This window comes from Sylvia atricapilla, chromosome 8 (genome assembly GCF_009819655.1).
Source record: "Sylvia atricapilla isolate bSylAtr1 chromosome 8, bSylAtr1.pri, whole genome shotgun sequence".
Lineage (NCBI taxonomy): Eukaryota > Metazoa > Chordata > Aves > Passeriformes > Sylviidae > Sylvia > Sylvia atricapilla.
This window is the reverse complement of record NC_089147.1, coordinates 29,223,408-29,246,527: the sequence shown is the minus strand read 5'-3', so window position 1 is coordinate 29,246,527 and position 23,120 is coordinate 29,223,408. Positions and strand designations below refer to the sequence as shown.

The 23,120-nt window shown below is 41.7% G+C and overlaps 1 protein-coding gene across 1 annotated transcript in view; it reads left to right on the top strand.

Moving 5' to 3' along the window:
* ANK3 (ankyrin 3) overlaps positions 1–23,120 on the top strand; it is a 196,558-nt gene that overhangs the window by 138,964 nt on the left and 34,474 nt on the right. Inside the window, 10 exon segments of the mRNA XM_066324236.1 lie at positions 2,771–2,995; positions 6,077–6,231; positions 12,909–13,120; positions 14,644–14,851; positions 15,379–15,475; positions 16,638–16,866; positions 17,447–17,572; positions 18,391–18,513; positions 19,014–19,040; positions 20,791–20,872. Coding sequence (XP_066180333.1) covers positions 2,771–2,995; positions 6,077–6,231; positions 12,909–13,120; positions 14,644–14,851; positions 15,379–15,475; positions 16,638–16,866; positions 17,447–17,572; positions 18,391–18,513; positions 19,014–19,040; positions 20,791–20,872 — 1,484 coding nt within the window.

Here is a 23,120-nt window from a genome sequence, read left to right as displayed (position 1 = left end):
TCTGTCTTTCTGTGAATCCTCATTTTATTTTGTTTTTTTTTAAACTTTTTTTTCCCACAGAGTGTGTGTAGATGTTTGTAGTGCATCCAACCACATCCTCATCCCTTCCATGTACTCGAGTAGAAATGCTCATTAGCCTTTAGCCTTGTGTTTTAGAGGTCATACTGTAGTTTCCATTATTAGTGCAACATTAATTTAGGTAAGCATCAGCTACTAATGTCTTTAGATAGAAAGTGCATGAACTACTGTTTGGAATTGTTGTTGTTGTTTCACACGGTAAGTTACTAATCGGAAAATTAAACAAGGAAATAATTCATTAAGAAGCTGCTGACAGTGACTGCCTCTGTCTGGGAGCAATATGCACAAAGGCTGGTCTGCTGCAGGTTTTGTCTGTGCTGGAGGCTGCAGGGTGATGCAGACACCAAAGCTGCAAGGGGCTGGTTCCTGCACTGGGGCACAGGCTCATGTCAGGGGTGATATACCCTTGCTGAGAGCACTAGCAGTGCTTAGCTCCTGGTTACCGAGGCTGGACTGACCTTCAAAATCTACGGCCTAAACATCCTGCTAACTCGAGGACTGATTTTTGTAGGTACTTAGTTTTAACTTCTGCTGATGTTTTTTTAATGTATTATTACGAATTTAAGACAGTCGATTTAGACCCCTAGAGATTTTTGCCAATTCACTCTTACATACTTTTCATCATTTAAATAGTTTGGGTACAGAAGACAGCGCCTTATTTGAGTGTAAGATTTTTGCACTAGATGGTAGCCTCCTTTTCATTATTAATTCTGAGGTGGCTTAACAAGCCAGTAACCGTGTCCAGGATAGCAGCTCTCCAAAACATTGCTTTGTGCTGAGCCATCAGGCCAAGCCCAGCCTTGCCAAGCTCCCCAGGAGGCTCCTCCGTGGTGCACTCACCTCCCTGGAGCTGCTGCAGCTTCAGCCCTGGGGATGCTCCAGCCAGGCGTCTCTCCACCCTACAAACTTCCAGTCTGAAATGGCCCCAGCTCCTCTACGGGCAGAAACCAGGCACGTTTTTAAAAGGCCAGATAAGTGTCCATAAATACTAAGATTATTATCACTTACAGAGTATATAATTTAAAGATCGAACATACTGGTTTTGACACAGGTCTAGTATTTATGGAAGGTATTTGGTTAGCCAAGAACCTGTCCCTCTGAAACAGTTCCTCTTGTGAGGAGCTGGGATACCCTAGTGGCAACATTTGGATTTGTTGGAGTGTACAGTGCATTTATCTAGGAGAGAAACGTGGAATGTGGATACAGTTTTTCTGTATGAAAATCACTGTGAAATATCATGCCTCGGTATTGTAAAGTGTCTGGTGCATGAGAAATTATAAATTTGGGCTAGGATCATCTCAGAGTGCAGTTTTACCTCCCCATCTTTACTGATGGGTTTTCATTTGAAGAAAGGCAATGTAGCAACTTCTTGATCTGGAACTCAGCTGGACAACATTTCCGTTGTACTTCCTGTATTTATAGCTTGTGTCCCTACTCACTCCTCCCCTGCAGACCACTAAATACCAAATGTTGATTTCTCTCCTGCTTTTGTGCAGCTTTTTCCCCACCCCTGTTGGCCAGACTTCTGAATACAGTTCCTGCTGGTCTCAAAGCGAACTGTGTTGCACAAATTCCCAGTCACACTTCAGAGCACTTGAGGGTTTTTTTTCAAGAACCATCACAATCCCCTGGATTACTGGCTGACACCTTAGTTCACTTTACTGTCAGGAACCAGGAAATTGAATGGATTCACCTGTTAGTCATGTGAAGGTTTAGTTCTTAAAAACTGGAAGTTTTAGCAACAGCCTTGAAAATAGTGAAGCCACATGACGGATGTGTCAGCCTATGTCAGTGTCTATCATACATAAGGAGCAAGCAAAATCTGTACTGCTTCATGACTGAGCTGGTAACTTGTGTCCCTCTTGATACCAGCCTGTTATTCCATCTTCTACCTGAAGCTATTGTATTATTAATTATTAATTTTAATTATTCCCTTGCTAAGAGGAAGGAGTTTATTAAAAGAATATACCACTCATTTATAAATATAATTTCTTACCCCCTTGTTAAAAAATGGAAAATTATGCAATGGAGTGGCACTAGCAAGTGTGATTTTTTCTTTAATGTCTCTTTTTTTGCTAATGAATCTAATCTTCAAAGAGAAGTAATGGCATGATTTCCTCCAGGGAGCCAACAGCCTAAAGGAAGTTTTGTACTTGGTAGTCATCACTTCTCCATCAGTGGAAGCCCTTAGTAGCCTGGACTGACTGTTACCCATGGTGCTGGCACTTGCTCTGGCGGCCATCAGGAGTATTTGTAAATGAGACAGGGGGGAAGGTTTTAAAGACTGAGGTTCCGAAACCAATAAGGATTTTTGATTCTCCTTTTTCTACACTGTTTGTGCTTTATGCATGTGAGGCTAATTACTCTTGTTTGTGGGCAGTAGAGCTAACAGCAGCAAAGGGATGTTTTAAAATTCTAGCAAACCACTACTAATACACTACTTGTGTACACTTATAATCAAAATTGTTGAGTAGAACATGGTCATTTCACCGTGGCGTTGCTAGAGCTTTAGCAATTCCTGCTTTTGATAACCAATATTTAACACGCAAGTACAAGTTTTAAAAGGATCTTCGAGTTCTTTTTAGTTTAGCTGGGGTCGGGATGACTGTTCTAACGTTTTAAAGTCTGTGTCTTGCTGACTTTCTGCTGGTTTGGTGCGGAGTTTCCCTGATGTGTCGTCTCTCCTGTGCAGTTTCCTGGTTAGTTTCATGGTGGATGCCCGCGGGGGTTCGATGAGGGGCAGCCGGCACCACGGCATGCGGATCATCATCCCGCCGCGCAAGTGCACGGCCCCCACCCGCATCACCTGCCGCCTGGTGAAGAGGCACAAACTGGCCAGCCCACCACCCATGGTTGAAGGAGAAGGATTGGCAAGTCGACTTGTAGAAATGGGGCCAGCAGGGGCACAGTTTTTAGGGTGAGTTGTTCCGTGAGTTTAACTGTTTATGCTCATGTCGCACCTTTCGTTCCCATTATCCTGTGGATCTGGGTAGTTAAACGTTGGCTCTACCTCATCTGAGCACGTAGGACAGGCTACTTAACTTAAAACATTAAAAAATGCCAGCCTGCCATTCCTTCTGGAAAGAACCCTTGCATTTTAAGTAGAGTTTTGCCTCTTGGATGACTGCAGGATGGAGATAAAGGTAAGGAAAGTCATGGGAAGGCCAGGTCGCACCCCCATCTACTCACACAACCATGCCTTGGAAGTCAGGAGGAGTCACACACTGAAAACCCAGAGTGGGTTTAGACCCTCTGGCTTTTGTAGAGTATTTAGAGACAGCACTGTGACAAAGAATTGTCCTATAGACACCCACAGGGACGCAGATACTGAGCTCTGTTCCCAGCATGTGCGCAGCTCCCTCTGGAGTTGCTGGGAGCTGCCTGTCTCTGGCTTGTGGAGCAAAACCACTCGGAGTGATGGTGGAGTACCTACTGCAGAGTGGTGGTACGCGTAGTACCAGTGCCAGGGAGTGACTATTTTTAAAGCTTAAAATAAGGGAAACAATCCACTATGATGTGGCCTTTTTTTTCCTAATTATAAATTTTGTTCATTACTGTGAGTGGCACCCTGGTGTAAACTGCTGGTTCTGTCGGGAATGACAGCTTGTTCCTAATTTCCCCTTCTCGTTTCTCTTCCTGCTGCATGGATGTTATTCAGTAAACTGCATCTTCCTAAAAGTCCTCCCCCTCTAAATGAGGGTGAGAGCATGGTTAGCCGAATCCTGCAGCTTGGTCCACAAGGAACAAAATTTATTGGGTAGGATATGTATGGAAAAGATACAGAATGTCTACAGTTTTTCTTTTGTTTCTGATTTTTTGTTATTCCCATTATTATTTTTTTTAAGTTTCCTAAAACTTTCAGTTGATTTATGTCACTGAAAGAAAATCATAGTGGCTTGATTTAATATAGCTCTGCTACTACCTTGTGCTTCTAGGCATGTAAAATTCACTGCCAGCATTCTGCTTTCATAACTTCTGTGCTTTTGTAATTTTTTAAATTTGAAGTGTTTCTACTGCATTGAATACATTTTAATACACAGTGGCAGTCCTTTAAGTTCAACCCTGTGGTAGAGAAGGTATTTACAGGCCTCAAGTGAGACTGTTTTGGGAAGATCATTTGTGAAATGTGATCGCATAAAGTCCTTTGCTTGTGAAAGATTGTTCAGAAAAAAATGTTATCAAGTGAATGGATTGATTCAGCAAGATTGGAGAAATACTAATCTTTTCAAGCTGCAAGAGGCATCTTGTTAAAATAAATTTACAAAGCCAAGTATGCTACCCAAAGGGACTGCAGTGTATAGTCTAAACATGTAAGAATGTTTCCGTATGTTTTTGACTGTTGTTTTCAAACCATATTGTGAAATTTATTGGGTTTTCAAAATATTGGTGAGTGTTTGGTGTTCCAAACCTGTTCAATACCTTCTCACTGAGTATTCTCGTTAAATGTCATGCACAAAATTGTGTAGTTTCTAAATATTTACTGAGACAGTATCTGAAATATTAGCCTGCAAAGATTGTACTACAGAGTTAGTGTTCAGCTTGTGCTCTTTTTGAACTAGAGAGTAAATATCTTAAGCGATGTATTTGAATTTTTGGTATTTTCTTGCTGTGCACAACGGGAGAGAGCAGCTACATTCCTGTTTTTTTTTTGTTAAAAGACTTGAGACTTGAAAAATAGACTGGGTATTCCTAAAAGCATCTAAAATATATATATTAATTAAAATATTTTTATCATTTTCATGGGGAAAAAAAAGACTTACTCTTCTTCCTGGGAATTTAATGTGCAAACTGGGCCTCAAGCTAGCTTGTTTTTCCCCATGATGGCTGTTGTGATTTCGTGCTCAAGTGATAGTTAATGCACCCAGCGCCTGGAGAAGTACAGTACCACAGAAATGCTGCACACTTCTCCCATCATGTGATGCTGCTTTTAGCCAAGTTGTTACAAAGCAGTTCAAACCCTTTACAACCTCTGTAGGAAAATAATGATACTGTCTATTTAAATGTCTTAAAGCTGCATAATCCATAAATGTTCCCTTACTGTGTGATTTCAGTCGGTTTGTCTTAGCACTTTAAAATGCATATCCTGCCTGTGAAGTGTTTGGCAACAGTGTCTGTTTTGTTGAGGAATGGCACATGAAGTGAATGGTGGTTTCTGTTGGTTGTTCATACAAACTGTTCAGTAATGCACTTGCAGTCCTCTGTTGAAAGTACATTGTCTGGTGACATAGGTGTATTATTAACCACCTTCTCATTCCCTATCCTTCCCCCCAAAAATGTTTGACAGTAACTAATATAAATGTGGTCGTGATGTTGTTCAACCCAGAGAAATCCATTCTGAAAGGATCTCACAATTCCTCGGTCATGTTTGCCGTGCAGAGGTTGCAGCTGTGATGCTGGGCATGAGAACCAGAAAGTGGAGCTAAAGAAAAACAGTCTCTTACTTCACAGGAGCTGCACCAACAGAGAGCCAGGGAGAGCTTTGAAAACTTTGGGACTTAGTTTGAAGTTCAAAATCTACATAAATGCATGGTTCCTGTTACAGTCAATGGCTGCTGCATGCACTGGGATAGCCAGACTGCTTCTGAACTGACTTTGTCCCTTCAAACTCTCTGAGCCAAATCTGAACTTTGACTATGCTAACGCCAGATAAAAGTCAGCAGTGCTGTGTGTGCTGTAGGCAGTTTGGATCACCTACACCCTGGGATAGATGAGCAAGGAGAACTCTCCTCACTAAAAGTTGCCACTATTTTTTTTCATGGAGGCAGACACTTCAAAAGATTTGCACTAAAACCGAGCTATTTATTAGTATTTTCAATTCATCCATTAATATAGTTTAAATGATAAAGGATTGTGCAGCTTTGGCAATTCTGAAAACATTTTTTACCTTATAACAGTGTTAACTATTAAAAATGGCTGTAGTTTTCTTAAGGAGCCATAGGAAAATAAGGGCTATGAGGAAATAATAGGGTTAAGAATAACGTGGTTCCTTTTTCTCTAGCCCTGTCATAGTGGAAATCCCTCATTTTGGATCAATGCGAGGCAAGGAGAGAGAACTGATTGTACTTCGGAGCGAGAATGGTGAAACGTGGAAAGAGCACCAGTATGACAGCAAACACGAAGACTTAACTGAAATACTCAATGGCATGGATGAAGGTAAATATTTTCTCAAAGCTTTGGCTAGCCTTCGTGGAGGTTTGCTAACTTGGGCTGACTAAAGCAAACTGACATAAAACAGTGCAGGGGATATCTGAATACAGTGTGTGCTCCATATTAAACTGATGGGAAGAGAGTAAGGAGAAATTGTTCTGCAGTGGCCTGGAGACATCCTGAAATGAGTGGTGAATTTTGGTCTGAAGTCTTGCCAAGTTTAAGCAGAGTTCGCACAGTTGCTTTCCAGCATGAGTTTGAGAATAACACCCAGCTGGAGGTACACGTGTCTCTGCTGCTCAGGCAGGGCCAGGGGAAGGTCATTCCAAACCAAGAGTGAAGTGTAAATATCAGCTCCGTGGGGCCTTCCCACAGACACAGAGCTCAGCCCCGGGAGCATTCTTATTTCAAATGGTGCTGTTAGGGATTGCCTCCCACAGGTACACAACCTGCCCTCCTGATGCCCATCTAGGGAGGTTTGGCTCCCTAGTTTTGCCTGAACGCTGCTGCTGATGTGAGAGTCCTTCAAGATGAGGGGACCCAGCTGTACAAATCCATCCAAAGGTGCTGTCACAGAGGGTCCCCGAAGACAAATTGTGGGCAGAGTCAGGCTGTGGGGCTGCAGTGATTCCTTGGCACCACTGCTTGCTTTTCCTAGCAAGGATTTTTCAATGCTTCTGCTGGTAGACCATTGCTTGAGCTCTTTGCATCCAAGTGTGAATGAAACAGTTTGTAGTGTAAACTTTGGTTTTCTGCAAGGGTTTATCCACAGGATTTTCCCTGGATAACCTACAGAAAGTTGTAGTGTGATAGGGTGCAAGCTGCAGGAAAGTGCTTTTTATTATCAGCAAAAGCATGTGACGGAAATGATGAGGCTGTGGACGGCAGCTCTGAGAGGTGTCTGTGGTGGAGCTCTGCCTTTGATTTTGGCCTCTCCGTGTTTGATGAGGGCAGCCTCAGCAAAAGGGTTGGGAATGTTGAGTGTTGTGCTGTTGTGAGGGTCTCCCTGGGCATCTGAAATACAGAATCTTTATCGATTTCCTGATCTTCTGGGAATGGGGACAACAGGAAAGGCTTCACTTTGAAGTATTTGAACTGCACCTGAGCTTGTACAAACACAAAGCAACAGCAAAGATCTGCTCGTTTCGTGATGATTTATTGTAGCTATTTATTTCAAAATAAATGTAACAGAACCAACCAAACAGGAGGGCAGAAACACTGCAGGTGTTTTGTCAGTGGATCTGGAAAAATAAATCTCATCACTGAAGGGCACCTAGAAATAGTGAAGCAGGCAAGAGATGGACATGGTCCTGGATAGTAATGGCTTGGGGGATTATGATTGCTGCAGGATTGAATGCAGAAAGTAGTTGCAGCCTTTGAAAATGAAAAATCTCACCACTGCCCCCCTTCTCTGCACACTGGCATGGGATCAGAAGTGATAATTTGGTATTTGGGTGAAGTAGTGGTGCCTTGACAGGGATAAGGTAGTCAGCACCAATCAGCAGCTTGTTTGTTGGCTTCATGTGCTTTTCAAACTGAGCTTCGTTTGATTTGGGCATAGGAAATCTGGGCACAGAAATATTGTTCTGAAGTGCTGAAACTTGCAGCACTTATGAGAGAGTTCACACATGCATAAACTGACAATTTACAGAGACGAGCTCAATAAATAAAAACAATTTTGAGACAGGTGGCCATGAAGCCCTCAGTACTTAGAGCTTAAAATAATAAGCTTCACAATATGGAGCCACAGGATAACTTTCTAATCTGCTGAGGGTTTCAGGTGGCTTTTTCCTTCTGGGGAACTGCTGTTTCAGGTTAGTGGGTATAAGTGCGGCCAAATAATCACACAAAGTATGATGGGCATTATTCTGTTAGAGTGAAAATATTCGACACCTTAAAAGCCAAACCTCAGGAATGGCTTTTACAAATCCAGGCAATCATTTGTGTGAAGAAAAGGAGAAAAAATACTGCAGATACATCTACTGTATTGATTATTTGTTTGGTTCATTTTAGCTTAATCCTTCTCTAGCTAGGAAAGGAAAACTAAAAAAAAAATGAATAAAATAAACCCACTCTGCATTAAAATAGTGCAAGGGTTTTGACAAAATTCCACTCTAGTTAAATGACACCTTTTCAGTGTGAAAGATCTTCCAGGCAATGACTGAAAAATTACAGATTTGTAGACTTGAGTGGATTGGGGTATATTTTCATCTGAACTTTTACTGTTTTTTCACAAAATATCCCAGTCAGACTTGGCTCCGGGGGGAGCATCTTGCATCTCAGATGACATAACTTTGGAAGAAGTTTTACTCCAGGTATGAACTCTGGAGGCAGAAGCAAGCTTTCATTTAAATAAAAAGCAGCCACATAGTCATTTAGAGAAATTTAGTGTGTCTTTGCGAGAAAACTCATCTGCATAATCATCTCTAAGTGCCACGGGGTGCTGCAGGAGTGCCCATTTTCTGTTGGGAGCAGCTGGTCCGTTCTCTGTCAAACCTGCTGCGATCACAAGTCCTTTCCTACCCGTGTAGTGAAGGAGGGCAATCAGATCGCAGTTTGCTCCTCTGTTTTGTTGCTCCTGTTTTGCTGTCCCCCTTAGCTAGCAGGGATGAGAGCAAGGACATCCTGGCTCCTGGCCCTGGGTGGGGAGTGCCAAAAACCCGCTCTGTGCTGGAAGCAGCACCATCTGCTGGGAAACCTCGTCCTAGACCCGAAATAATCCCGAGCAGGAGGCGCCGCTCCAGGGCTAATGCAGGATTAAATAACAGCAGAGCTTTTGGGTTATTATCGTGAGAGAACAATGAACCGTGATGTAAAGAGCCTGGTTTTCTTTGGTGCAGTCAGGTTTCTGCTTAAATAGGTTTTATTTTAAGGTTGGTGCTGTACTTAGGCAAATACAGGGCTGAGGAACTTGGCATTTTTAGGAGTAGGAGGAGTGTGGCTCCAAAAACAAGGGTAGCAATTCACAGCTCTTGGCCGTATTAAATTTATTTATATTTGAATCAAAATAAATCTATTGTTTGAATTTATTATTTTTTTAGGAAGTAGGTCTCTGTCTTGTAATTGGTAAATACATTATGTTTTCAGACAGGCTCCTTTTATATGTAACTTCTGCTAGCTTTTAACATTCCTGTACCCTTTAGAGGTACCTGTAGACAAATTGTGGGCAAAAATGCACACACACGGGGGTAGCTAATCTTTTAAAAGTCACTTTGCAAACTAGTGAGTGAGCCAAGAAATGCAAATGTTTGTGGCTGCAGCATGCTTGCAGCTGCACAGTTTGGTTTCAGATGGGAAGCAGGACATAACCAAATTGACAGATCAAACCAGAGTGTGACCTTGTTTATGCTTGAAGTTTAAAATACCACCATAAATCACTCTGCAGTGATTTTGCCACATTTCCAGGTAAAGTTTTTAAACACATTGCTGTTAAACTGGAGGTTGTGAAACGGCGAGATGAAAGACTGCACAAAAATAGCCATAAAGGACATTGCCTTATGTGAGGGTGAAACATCCTTGTGGCACTGGGAGTGTCTAGTTATGTGTGTGAAACACTGAGGCTGGGAGGGTGGGTCTGGTTACCAGCATCTTCCTGCCCTCAGTTTCTCCTTGCCTCCTCCTGTATTTTCCTCCATGGGGAAGCTGCCTGCTGTGGGCCATGCTTTTAGTGCAGCAGTTCCTTAATGGGCACGTCTCTGTGTGGGAAGAGCTGGGATCCTGTGCTCACCCCACCCTGTAGTCTGTGCACGGTGACAAGGTCAGCACTGCTTTAGCCAGGACTCAGGGAAGGTTGCACAACTCAGAGAACTGTTCAGTCTGGGCAGTACAAGTGAGATTTGCTTTCTCAGTGTTAGCAGAATTATTTTGAGGCCCAGGCAAAGGGAAACCAGATACACACAAAGACACCTTGAAGCTCATGAAACAGCCAGGTGTTCTGTGACTTGTCTAGCTCTATTTTGAGTCAGAAGAGTCTTGCTCTATGTTACCTTATCTGAAAGTTAAAAAAGAAAGGTATTAGATGTGGATGAACTTGATCCACAACTGCCTCTCAGCAGAGAGAACTGGTGTGATTGCTTTCCTTGACCTGAGACAGCCTGTGTGAAGTCCCTCTCTGACCTTGGGGGACACATGGCTGGGTTTCTCTTCTCCTGTCCTGCTTAATGTTCATGTGGCAGCATGCACCAAAGAGTGGGGAGCTGTGATGTTCTTTTCCTCTCTCCCTCTCCTCTCTTCCCCATCACTCCTGTGGAAGATCAGGCACCAAACCATCGCAGGATAAGTGTGTCATATTCGTGGCTGGCAGGAGAGGACTTCTGCACACATTGTATTCATAATACCTTTCTCTTGACTCACTAAAGCTGAATGGCTGTAAGAGTTCTTGGGCTGTTAGGACAAGCCTGGGAGACAGTGACAGTGAGAGATTCTTCCCAGTTCTGCCACTAACTTAAAAAAGCAGAAACATTTCTGCTTTCCCTCTCCATGCTTCTCTATCCTTATCTATATGATGGGGTGCACAGCATACTTCTCTGTAGCTAAAACCCCCTTCCCCAAAACCAAACCATCTAACCAAAAAAATGCTTCAAGGTTTATCATTAAAACACTTTTCCCAGAAATGACGTGTCAGCAGATGAGGAGAATAGTAATGTTGATACCTCCCTCTGTAAAGTGCATGAGGTGTGTTCGGGAAACACGACCTCTCCCAGGACTAGTTTTCCCTGTTTCATTAATTCTGTCATGCTAACGCTGCATTTCTCAGGGCAGTAAGAGAGATGGTTTGATTGCTCATCAGCTTTTTTATTTCTGTTTTTTTTTTTCTGTTAGAGGGCAACTGCATATAGAAGCTTACATATGTATTATCCAAACATAACTTCACTATATATAGTCCAACTCCTCTCCATGCCTGACTGCTGCTCTGCCACTCTTACCTTCCCATCTTCCTCCTCTGAAGGGAAGCGCCTGCCAGGTTCAAGGGACTTTGAAATGTTCTTCTGCTATTGTAAAATCACTATTTTTCTACTTCAGGAGACATTTATTTCTCCTTCACCCCTGTGAGTATTTTACAGTGGGTTGTTTCTCTAGCAACAAACAGGAGATGATTAGGATTTACCAGTCAAGATTATGCCTGCCTTGGGAGTTTAAGAATCCAGTTTGTCTCCTGCTCAAGCCATTGCTTCCAGAGGCTGCAGGCAGGGTGCCTAATTCATTAGAGGGCTTCAGATATCCATCTCTGAATCAAAGTAAATGGAGGCTGACATTATGATAAGAAATTATCCACTTCTGGTAGGTACATATAATCCAAACTACCTGCTGAATGTTTTAAAATGGCAAACTGACATTTTACCAAATTTGCATTCTAATCCTTTTGGAACTATAATTGAGCTTACATGTTTAGAGGAGGAAAATGCCTCACTCACAAATTTTTTACAAGTGTCTTTTGTCTTAGTATTGTTTCTGGTCTTCTGCTTTCTCTTGCTGGATCTGATAAAAGTGTTATCTTTTGATGATCAAACTTTATTTAGAAATTCCCTTTTTAAGGAGAAGAATAAGAGCTGAAATTTGTGGAGTGCTGCAATGAAAGCCAGTGAAGAGAGAAAAAGGCCAAGTGCAAGAAGTTACAAAGAGAAATGCATGACAGTTACATAATTATTTCCATTTGTGTGTGGTGTTTATATCACAGGGATTTCACCAACGCATTTGGGGCACCAGTGCAAATATATACATCTATTTATATTTATATACATACATACAATTGCAAAATTCATTATATTTTTGTTGTATCACAGGGTTTTCCCCAGTGCATATATGGAAAACTATGTCATGTGCCTAACTAATGAATAGGGATAGGTACTCTATGCACCTTTCTGAGCCCTGGTGACCCTACAAACTGGGACTGTGGCTGAGAGCACTAATGGTTGATGACCTGACTGTTTCATTTGCATCTGAGGATGCATTAAGGTTCTGTAGAACTGAGGGACACACTGAGGTTATTTTGGGGCAGATAACCAAATGGCTGGAATCCTGATGTTGCAGGGCAGCTCCTGGTTCAGTGGTAGTGCTGGCAGATGGCTTCATGGAGAGCTTGGTGCATGGTCAGGGTTTTTTGGATGCCAGTCTGTGCAATAACTGTCTCAAGTGCCTTAGGTGGCCAAGCTCTGGATTGCACACCTGACATGGAGGGAGATAGGTCATGAACTGACTGTCATCTCCTGTGGTGTTCTTTATGTCAGAGCTATGTGTGGGAAGAGGCTGGGAATAATTTGGAGCTATGCACAGAAAGTTCAGATGAAAATGAGAGGGGAAAGAAGCTTGACTATCTCCTTTAGCCCTCCTTGGACTTCTGTGCTGTGTGACGAACCTGCCGTTCTGTGTCAGCTGCTACTGCAGAGACCGTCACACCTTACTACTTAGATGTCCTAACAAGTCTTTTTGTCTATTGCTGTTGGCCCTCATTGTCAAGATTTATACAAAAAGTTCACAGAAAAAAACAAATCTTGTTAATTGATAACACTGAAGGGCTCTTTTTTTTTTTTTTTTTGACACCTATGGTAAATAAACAATAATAAACCCCCCAACCTTCTTAGGCATTTTAAAGCTTATTCAACACCTCACACTCACAGATGTGCATGGGATACACCTGAGCAGGGGGTGCCTGAACGTTTTTTTTCCCTGTGTTGTGCCTGCAGAGCTGGACAGCGTGGAGGAGCTGGAGAAGAAGCGGATCTGCAGGATCGTCACCAAGGATTTCCCGCAGTACTTCGCAGTGGTCTCCAGGATCAAGCAGGAGAGCAACCAGATTGGGCCTGAGGGCGGGGTGCTGAGCAGCACCACGGTGCCACGTGTGCAGGCCTCCTTCCCCGAGGGGGCTCTGACCAAGAGAATCCGTGTGGGGCTCCAGGTAATGAGGCTTTGGTGCAGCAGCTCTGTCTTGATGCGCTGGAGGCTGCAGAGCCTGCAGCTCCTTAGCAGTGGGATGTGACAGGGGTCTCTTTCACGCCTGAGGTCTGCCTGGGCATACTCAGCGTCCCTCAGGCTCACAGTGGCAAAAGCCCAGCTCCTCTTGGATCACCTCCATGGTGGTTGCTTAGCACCCCAGGAATGGAGAGAGGAAAGCTAAGACCTGGAGCCACCACAGCCCCACTGTGCAGTCCCCTTCTCCTGTGGCAAAGCAGCAGCTTGTGAACGGGGTCGCTGGACTGCCCTCTGCCACAGGAATGCATTTGGTAGGGATTACATGCAGCTGTTTGCCAGCTGTTACTGGGTCAAAACCCTCCCATGTACATCTGCTGTATCTTAGGGCATTCACCACTGGCGTTTCTAGGGGTGAAGTCTGGGAAGAGCAAATAGCTTAAACTCTACCTAGGCAAAATGCACAGAAAGTGGAGGAATATTCCATAGGAATAGAAGGCATCTTTGAGTTCAATTAGTTGTCACTTAAATTCCCTTAATAGTATGACAGGTCTGATGGGTTCGTGAAAAAGAGATGCTGGTTTGGATTGCAGGGCTTGAAATTCATACTGAAACATTTCTGTTAAAGATATTTCACATCTCAAGATGATTAATCTTGAGAAAATGCAAGTTCTGCTGTTCTAGTTGTACAGTTGCCTTCCCAGAGCTCTCCAGTGTGAAGGAAGTATGACATCTCTGTATGTAGTGTTGTGACTGCTGAGACTGCAGTGTAACTGCGTGTTCTCTGCATATCAGTGCACTCTGCAATTTGAATAATAGCAAGTCACAGGTCAGCCTGATCAAACCAGCCTTGAAAGTTTTAAAAAAATTTAAAAATTAAAAAGGCAAATGGATGCAAACTCCCATTACCACATCTGTCACTTTTGACTGTAGAAAAAGTGAAATTTACCTATAAGTCTCCTGTAACTTTATGCATTCTTTGTGATTTTGACCCAAACAAATATTTCTTTCTAATAATCACAGGAAGCACTGAGTTCAGAGGTCAGTTGAAGTGCCATGTTCTTCAAGAGCACAAATCTGTGTTTGGCAGAGATGTGAGAACTGTCTATCACCTCCGGGAGACAAGGCCTAGTCCTCACTTCTCAAGTGCAAAATAGGCCTGTTTTTGCATTCTGTAATTGTACATAATGTCACTAATGACTGTAAATTAAGAACAAAACCAAACATGCTCTGAAAAGCTCTCAGCAAGTACTGCAGGGAACCTTTTGAGATTTATAGTTGAGCTCTATCATTTAGCCATTAAGAAATCCGAAATAAGTTGAATAAAAACTAAACATGAATTTCACCAATAATCACCCTTGAGAGGGCATCCTGGGGGGAAAATTTTCTATATAAAATACAGAAAATATAAAGGAAATAGAAAATAGAAAGAAAATATCACTTAGAAAATAATTCTGCATGTCTATAAACAATTGGTAGCTCTAGCTTAAGTATGTTTCCCTATGTTGACAGGCACAACCAGTTCCAGAAGAGATTGTCAAAAAAATCCTTGGAAACAAAGCAACATTCAGTCCTATTGTCACTGTGGAGCCAAGAAGAAGAAAATTCCATAAGCCAATAACCATGACAATTCCTGTGCCACCTCCATCAGGAGAAGGAGTAACCAACGGGTACAAAGGAGACACGACTCCCAGCCTTCGACTCCTATGTAGCATTACAGGTGAGAGGAAATCCTGCTCTTTGCAAAAGTTTCTGTGGCAGCAGCTCTGTGCTCACTCTCACAGCTCCTGCTTTCCAGTAACGGAGCCTTGGTGTGCTGGGCCACTGGGGTTCAGATCAGCTCTCCTGGGCAAAGCCAGCTGAGGTTATTTCCAAGGCTCCCGCTGAGCTTTCTGTCTGGACCCATGACATTGTAAAAGAACTCTCCCAACCTGTATTATTCTATATTTATTCAATATGAAGAATTTCAGTCTTGGTTCTTAAACATGCTTGTCAGTAAAAGTAGCTTGCAGAGGTAATTCTGTCCTAGCTGATGTGGAGGGAGGGTTGCTGTTGACTTGTGGGTATGTTCCTTGCTTACATCGTTGGTTTTTGTTGTGTGACATGTGATGCCACATGTGAAGCTCAGTTGTTGGAGAACATTTATGTCTAGGTTCTCTTTCTGTGTGTGGAGATAGAGCTGCATTTTATGCAGTCTGTGTGTGCGTAGTGTTTGAAGGGAAATCTCCCCGGTGTGTATTTGCACAGGAGGCACTTCCCCTGCACAGTGGGAGGATATCACGGGCACCACTCCGCTGACATTTTCAAACGACTGTGTCTCCTTCACCACCAACGTTTCTGCCAGGTATGGGAACACACCTTCATCAACACCGTGCATGGCTTTTGGCTTTCTGGAAGCCTTTCCTGAGGCTGACGAAGCGGTGGTGGCCCAGATGCTGCTTTGTCACTGCCTGTCAGTGTCCCACACATCCAGGGCTGCACACAAAGCGCTGGCCTGGTTGTGATGGGGTCTGCTGGTAGGCACACAGCCTCTGAAAGCCCCATGCCACACAGGGCTTTGCTTTTTCTGTAAATGGCAACAGAAAGAGAAAGCTTAAAATGTCAATCTCTTAACAAAAAAAAAAAAAAAAAAAAGGGAGGGTTCATAAAAATGTTTGTTTAAAAATTTAAAGACATTTAATTTCTGGCTATGGGCTTTTTAAGTTGAAATTGTATTAAATTGCTCTCTCTAAAATATCATTTGCAAGAAACTGATGAAATTAATCTTGATGGACTTTATGGACTTTACATGCCGATTGGAGGCATTTAACAGGATCTCCACCAATCACAAATCCTAGTGGAGGAAATTCATGGTATAGCATGTAGAGAGTTTATTATTCAGTAAATTACATTGCAACTCTAAAAACCTGTGTGAAAAGAGAGAGAATTACTGGAAAACCAAATAGATCAGGGCTGAAATATTGTGGGAAAGACTGATAGACAGTATAAATTATTTCTGATTTCTATCACACTTGTCTTCAAACTCCTGATCATAAGATGAGAAAAATGACACTATAACACCTGTCTTTGGGAAACTTTACCATGAGCATATTTGGTTCAGCCTAAATGGGAGATGTGGTTTTGCTTTGTTTGTTATAAAGGTGTTGGTTTTAGCAAATCAAATGCACAGTGAAAGATCAGCACATTACAGTATGCAGTGTGCGTGGTCACAAGAAATTAAATTTCCCCACTTTGGCTTCAAATGAGCCTTCAGATAGATAGTTTTATGAGGCAGCAGTGTGAAAAGGGTCAGATAAGTATGTCAGCATTTCATTGCCAGGTATTCCCATTTCTGGATGGTTAAACCTGTACTGAGAGTAGAAGGAAAATTGCAGCTCTGGCAATTCTGCAAGCACAATACACATGCAAAATGACCGAGGATACAGGACATAGTTCCTCTTTAAGGCTTAAGCAATGTTGGAGCATAATGAAATGTTGATTGAATGGTTTACTTTTTCCCCACTCAGATTTTGGCTCGCAGACTGCCACCAAGTCCTGGAGACTGTTGGGCTGGCAACACAGCTTTATAGAGAATTAATATGCGTTCCTTATATGGCAAAGTTTGTGATATTTGCCAAAATGAATGACCCCGTGGAATCCAATTTGCGCTGCTTCTGCATGACTGACGACAAAGTGGACAAAACTTTGGAGCAGCAAGAGAACTTTGAGGAAGTTGCAAGAAGCAAAGACATTGAGGTACATTCTCACAGCTGGCTTCCTCCTTGTAGGTGGGCAGTGTGTTTTCCAAGCAGCGACAGCTCCTGCAAAAGCCACGACACGCCCTGTTAAATAAAGGTTCACAGCAAGGCTGTGTCATGAAACTTCTCAAAAGAAGAACAAAACAGGGCAAGACTAGAGGAGCATGAGAACTTGTGGATGTCCTAGTGCAGTCTGCAGTGGGGTTTGTGCTCAGCGTTGTCAAGTTGCCCTGGCTGGGCTTTGCAGACAGAGGGAATTCCTCCTCGTTGGCCCTGCAGACACATAGTCATGACTAGGCTGGCCTGTGGCGAAATCACAGTCACTGATGACTTATTTCTTGAAGAAAATGACTCACTCTTACTTTAGAAAAGCCAGTCAGGTGGCTCGTGGTTTTCCAAGCTGCCTGGAGTCATAATACCTTGCCATAATGCACAGTGAAATTCTAATTTGTTGTTGAATGGAACCAACTGGGCACTTGTGTTAAACTCAGGAACTATCTGGGGGAAATCATAATGTTTACATGCATGAATCTACTATTAAAAGAGGTTTTATTGACTTTTATTTCTTGCTTTGATAGGTTCTTGAAGGAAAACCTATTTATGTTGATTGCTATGGAAATCTGGCCCCTTTGACTAAAGGAGGACAGCAACTTGTTTTTAATTTTTATGCTTTCAAAGAAAATAGACTGCCATTCTCTATCAAGGTAAAAGAAAAACAAACTGAAAAAGTGATCCTACTGCTTTCCACCCTTCCCATGCCCCCTCTTCCTTGTTTCAGCCCTGTAGAACTAACTTGCCCCTGGGATGCAAGTGTAGTTTTTTAATATGTGAATAACATGCAGAGGGTGCTATGCTTGAAGCCACAGCAGAACTGCTGGCAGATCTGGGTACAGAACACCCATGATATATGTTCACAACCTTTTACTAAAACCATATCTCTTGTTAGAGCCCCGGCATATTTACCAGTAGATCACAATTCCTGAGGGATTAAGCAAAGAAGATGGGTTCAGTAACACTGAACTGCAGAGCAGCCTTCAGAAGGTGTGTGCAGACTGCTCATCTCTAAATGGCTATGCATGGGGGCTCACTTGCCTTAGCCTTGTCACAGCTGCCCTGCTGAAGAGGTTGTTAAGCATTTTGGTAAACACCAGAGCAAAACATGGCAGAATAAAATGAAGTGAGCAGACAGTGCCTATCAGTAATAGCCCAGTATGAAACTCTCAGGTTGGCCTCACTCAACACCATGTCTTGCATGGATTTGCCATCAGGGAGCTTCAGGCTGACTTAACTCTTTCACAGTAACACATTTTTCTCCTTCAGCACGTCAGGCTGAGCTCCAGCTTGGTATTATTAGTCTTTATATACTAGAAAGAAAGAAATGGTAGACAGAAATTGTAGGAAGATTCTACAATTAGAATCTAGAGCTCGTTGTAGAAAGGAATTCTGAGAACTGTTCCAGAAACCTCCTCTAGGACTCTGAATTACTACATATTACTACACTGAAGCAAAATTTCCTTTCTAGGTAAGAGACACCAGCCAGGAACCCTGTGGTCGATTATCATTTTTGAAAGAACCAAAGACTACAAAAGGACTGCCACAAACAGCTGTTTGCAACTTGAATATCACTCTGCCAGCACACAAAAAGGTATTTGCTTGGGAAAGTAAACATTTTTCAATAGGGTTGGGTTGGATTTATTTTTGTTCCTTTAGTTTTTGTCCCTCTTTTTTTTTTTTTTATTTCCTGCTAGTCATAAAGAAACCCTGTGAACTATCAGTAATGAGAATGCTTTGGAATATGATAAAGGCTTTTAAAATATATGTTTTATTGGTTTCTTGTACGTAGAACGCTTTTAAAGTCTCTTGTTACTGTGGTGTCAAGTTCCTATAATTTTTACAATTCTGTTTACAGCTCATGCTTCAGCCTGCAAGTCATAGGTTTATGCTTTCAGTAATGTCACGTGTTAATTTGCATTGGATGTAAGAATTTTTTTTTTTTCTTTTGCATTGACATTTTGGATTTGCTTTGCCTTATGAATCAGCTTGCATTTTGTGCTCCCAATTTGGTCCTTTTCATATCCTGATATTCTTTTCCCTGCTGTCCATTATAATATTCCTTGTCTCTGCAATGCATCTTGGGACCAAAAGGAAACAGAGTCAGATCAAGATGATGAGGTAATATAAACACTGTCTTCTGTTTTTATTTCCTTCAGATTTAGTGAAGAAAAGTAGTATGTTATAGAAAAAAAACAAACAACTATTTTTAACGGTGGTGTTGAAATGATACCTACAGAAAAATAACTATATCCTCGACTTCTGATAGGCTCTTGTAAAACAGTAGAACTGCACAAATATGAAAAAGCCCATTATTATAAATGAAGAAATTAAACCAAGCATTGGAAAAAAGCAGTCTAAAATTTAACTCCTTTTCTTCTGGGAAAGCATATATTTATGAATATCAGACCAAGTCAAATTTTGGCAAAATCAAGAAGAGTTTAGTGGATAATATTTTACCTCTTGGAATAACACTGACACTGCTATGGTAACTTGTATTTCTGAAAAGGAAGAAGATACTGCTGAGTGCACAGTAATGGTCTTTTAATATCTTACTTCTGTAAATAAACTGGATTTTTTAAAAAAGAAAAAAGTAAACCAGCCAAGAGAAATTTCTAAATATTGTCTTCAAATCAATTTTCAAGTAAACCTCAGATATTTGCAGCTTAAAAATCCACTGTTTCTTGGAAACTGCAACACTAGATTGTCAGAAAATTGAGTGGGTTTAACTCATTAGCAGTAGTTAAAGATGAGATCATCTTATTAAAAAAAAAAAACAAACTACATAGATGTTTCCAATTTACCTAGCAGCAATTTTTCTTTTCACTTCCTGTGGGGAAATAAATAGCAGTTGTCATCTGCTGGTTAGAATAGCTAAAAAAACCCCCGAACAATAAAATCCAAAACATTCCTTACATGTTGAAAAATAGTGATAGAAAAAGCATCACTTTATCTCCGCAGAATTTGTTCCCAGTGAGCTATTTTATAGCTATAACAATAGTTTTCTTTCCAAACAAACTGTATTTTAGCCACATATTTAAGTGAGTTGCTCTCTGAAGGACTATGAATATTTAAGACACCACAGTAGCAGCTATGCCACTGAACGCAACATATGAGGCAATTTGTTAGTTAACGAGAGTAGTCTGCTTTCTAATCCACATCTTTGCATTTTGTGCATATTAAAAAATCCCCTCCCATGCCTTTTTTTGTCCTTAATGTATTCACTCTAAAGCCAGTTGTACATTGTGGTGTGTGTGCTTTCGGGACAAACTGATCTGGGGGGGAATACTCAGTTGGTCTAAGTCGCACTCTTATGAATGTTGTGTCTGTACCTGTAGTCTTTTGTGTTGACCTCCTGTTTCTAGCCAAAGGCGGTTTGTTTTACAGGGAATGAACAGTATCACACCATTTCTAGTAGCATGAAGCAGTTTGTTAAGTGATAATGCAATAAGACAGTTGTATGGAGATACTTTAAGGCAGGATAATGAGCTGCTCCTGCTACCTAAGCTCTTCTACCTCGTAAGCAGAGGAATGAACCCGAGGGCTCACTCTTAGGGCTGCTGCCCCTTCCCTGCCTGCTGTGGAAGGGTGGTCACTCGCAGTTTCGGTGGTCACTCACAGCAGGTGTCTGTGCAGCCACGCTCCCCGCTCGGCAGTGCCTGGCACTCATCACACCCAGGAGCACAGACTGCCTCTGCCCCTTCCCCGCCTGCTCGCCCAAATTCGGCTTCAGCATGCCGTCCTGAAGCTGAATGGAAGCACCCATTCTCCCTTGTGGGGTCGTGTGCTGCGAAAGCAGCCCATCCTGCTGAGGTTTGAGGCCGGGGGCAGGGGTTCCCAAGGCCCTGAATCCTGCTGTGTTTTGTTGCAGACGGAGAAAGCTGACCGGCGCCAGAACTTCGTCTCCCTTGCTTTACGTAAGCGCTACAGCTATCTGACTGAGCCTGGAATGAGTGAGTTGCTCTTACCAAAGTACTAAACCATGTAGATGTGATTGCTCATAAGAAGAGACATTTTTTCTATAAACGTTGTATTTGGTGTCACTCTGGCAGAAAAAAAAAAAAAAAACACCAAAAAAACCAAAAACGCTGTCTAAAACAAAACTCCTGGATGGTCTGTGAACTCTTGTGTTGTGAGAGCTTGAAGAATCCTGACTGGCAAATTACGTGTGTTAGTTAAGTAAAAATATCATAGTTTTTAAAAAATGTCACGTAGTTCCAGAGTAGGAGGATTACAAATTGCTTTCAAGAAGAGTTTCTTCCTCTCCCCTTTGTAACATTAGAGAAAGATGCTGTAGAACAGAATGTTACACAAAAATTCAGAAAGCCACTCAGATAAGCGCTTAAATGTTTGGATGCTTAGCCAAAATAGACTCTCTCATATTTTATATTTTCCCTCTTCTTTCTCCTCCCCTTCCCTTTTTCCTCTATTCCCTGCAGATGCTTTTTATTCCCTGGCACCACACATTGCTTCCTCTTAAACATGTGTTCCCCTTGACCAGACCTGTGGCTTTCCTTTCCTTCTTAGTTAAATACAATAATGTATTTGGCTTAGCTTTTCTTCCTCACTTCTCCTCTCTGAGGTCAACTGCTATTGTTCTCCATTTCCAGGCTTTTTCTTGCCTTTTTTTCCCCCCTCTTTTGACTTCTCAGTTGCTACCCTGCACCAGACCCTTTGATATAATTCCATAAAATCCATAGACAAACTTCATCGGGTCTTGGGAGTTCCCACTGGATGGCTGCTGCTTAATTATCCCGTAAGATCTGTGGCTTCTTTGGATCAGTTGTGCTCCAGAATATGTTACACTTCTCAGGCTGGGAAGAAGACTCCAAGTATATAACATCTGAAGAAGCTATCAGATCTGCTGAGACATCTTGATGGACTGTTAAGGTATTGTCACAGGCTTGATGGGAACTAAGAGAGAGGGAAAATGAAATTGCTGGAAAGAAGGCTGATGACTGTGTATATTGCTCACAATAAATTTTTCAGCCCTCATTGTGGGGAAAAAAAAAAAAAAAAAGTCTTATTTATTCACCAAAGGTCCATTAAGTCTCATTTGCAAATAATGGCAGACAGATCTTTTAGCTCTTCAACTGCAGAAAGGAGCACAGAAGCAGCATCTTTAAGGTCCCTGAATCTGTGATTTGGCAGGCAAAAAAGAAGTTAGGAGACTGTATGAACTTTTGGTGAATGTTAGCAGCTACTGCTAATTAAATCTTCATAACAAGTAATATTATTGATAGCATCTTCAAAATAGTTTATTTGATGAACTATTAAATGAACTATTTAATAGTTCATTTTGGGTGGTTTTTTTTTGGTTTTTTTTTTTGGGGGTGGGAAGAGAGAATTGCGTTTCCACTATAAAATACTGTGGTAAGGAAAAGTGGGTGTTTCTTGATTTAGTCTGTGCCAGTCAGGCCTAGTACTCAAGCTCTCTTCAACATAAATGTTTTTACGAAGTGTCACGAGCCATCCACACTGATTTCTGGGCTTTGATTGGCTTCTAAAGGACCAGCACATTTCTCCTTGCAGGTTATGGACCTGTAGTGCACTGAATATTCACTATTCTAGAGGAGTGTGTGTGCTTTAACAGTTTAGTATTAGCTTTTTTCACTGTGAGTTACTGTCTGTCTATAAGACAGATTGAGCACGTTTGACAAATTATTAGTGTGACTTCAGAGAAAGGTATGTTGAATAAGTTCTTTGGATACTTTAGCTCCATTTCTAATTCCACCTTTAAAGAAAAAAAAAATTCCTCAAAGTTGCTTTCAATGTCAACTCTCTGAATGTTATTGCTGTATCAGAGGATATGTTTGTGTAATGGGATTCCCAGAAATACTTCCTGACATGAGTGCCTCCTGTGATGCAAAACGTGGTTGATGATGATTCTTTTCAAAATGCCTATGAATAAGCTGAGAGTTCTGGGGGATGATAACATTTAACAGGTTTGTCCTTGCCAGGAATTTATTTCATAATCTATTTTTCTTTGACTGCTTTTCTAATGTTACCTTTTGAGAACTGTAAAGTTGAACAGGTCTGTCTTTGAGCTGATACAAGAAATCTCCTCAAAAGGTACCAAGACACTACATCTTGTAGAAAAAGTGTACTCTTCTTTTAATGACCTCTTGTGAAATGATTTTGTAAGGTTTACGTATTTGTGCTTAATACACCATACAAAATGTATTAATCTGTGTGCTCGTT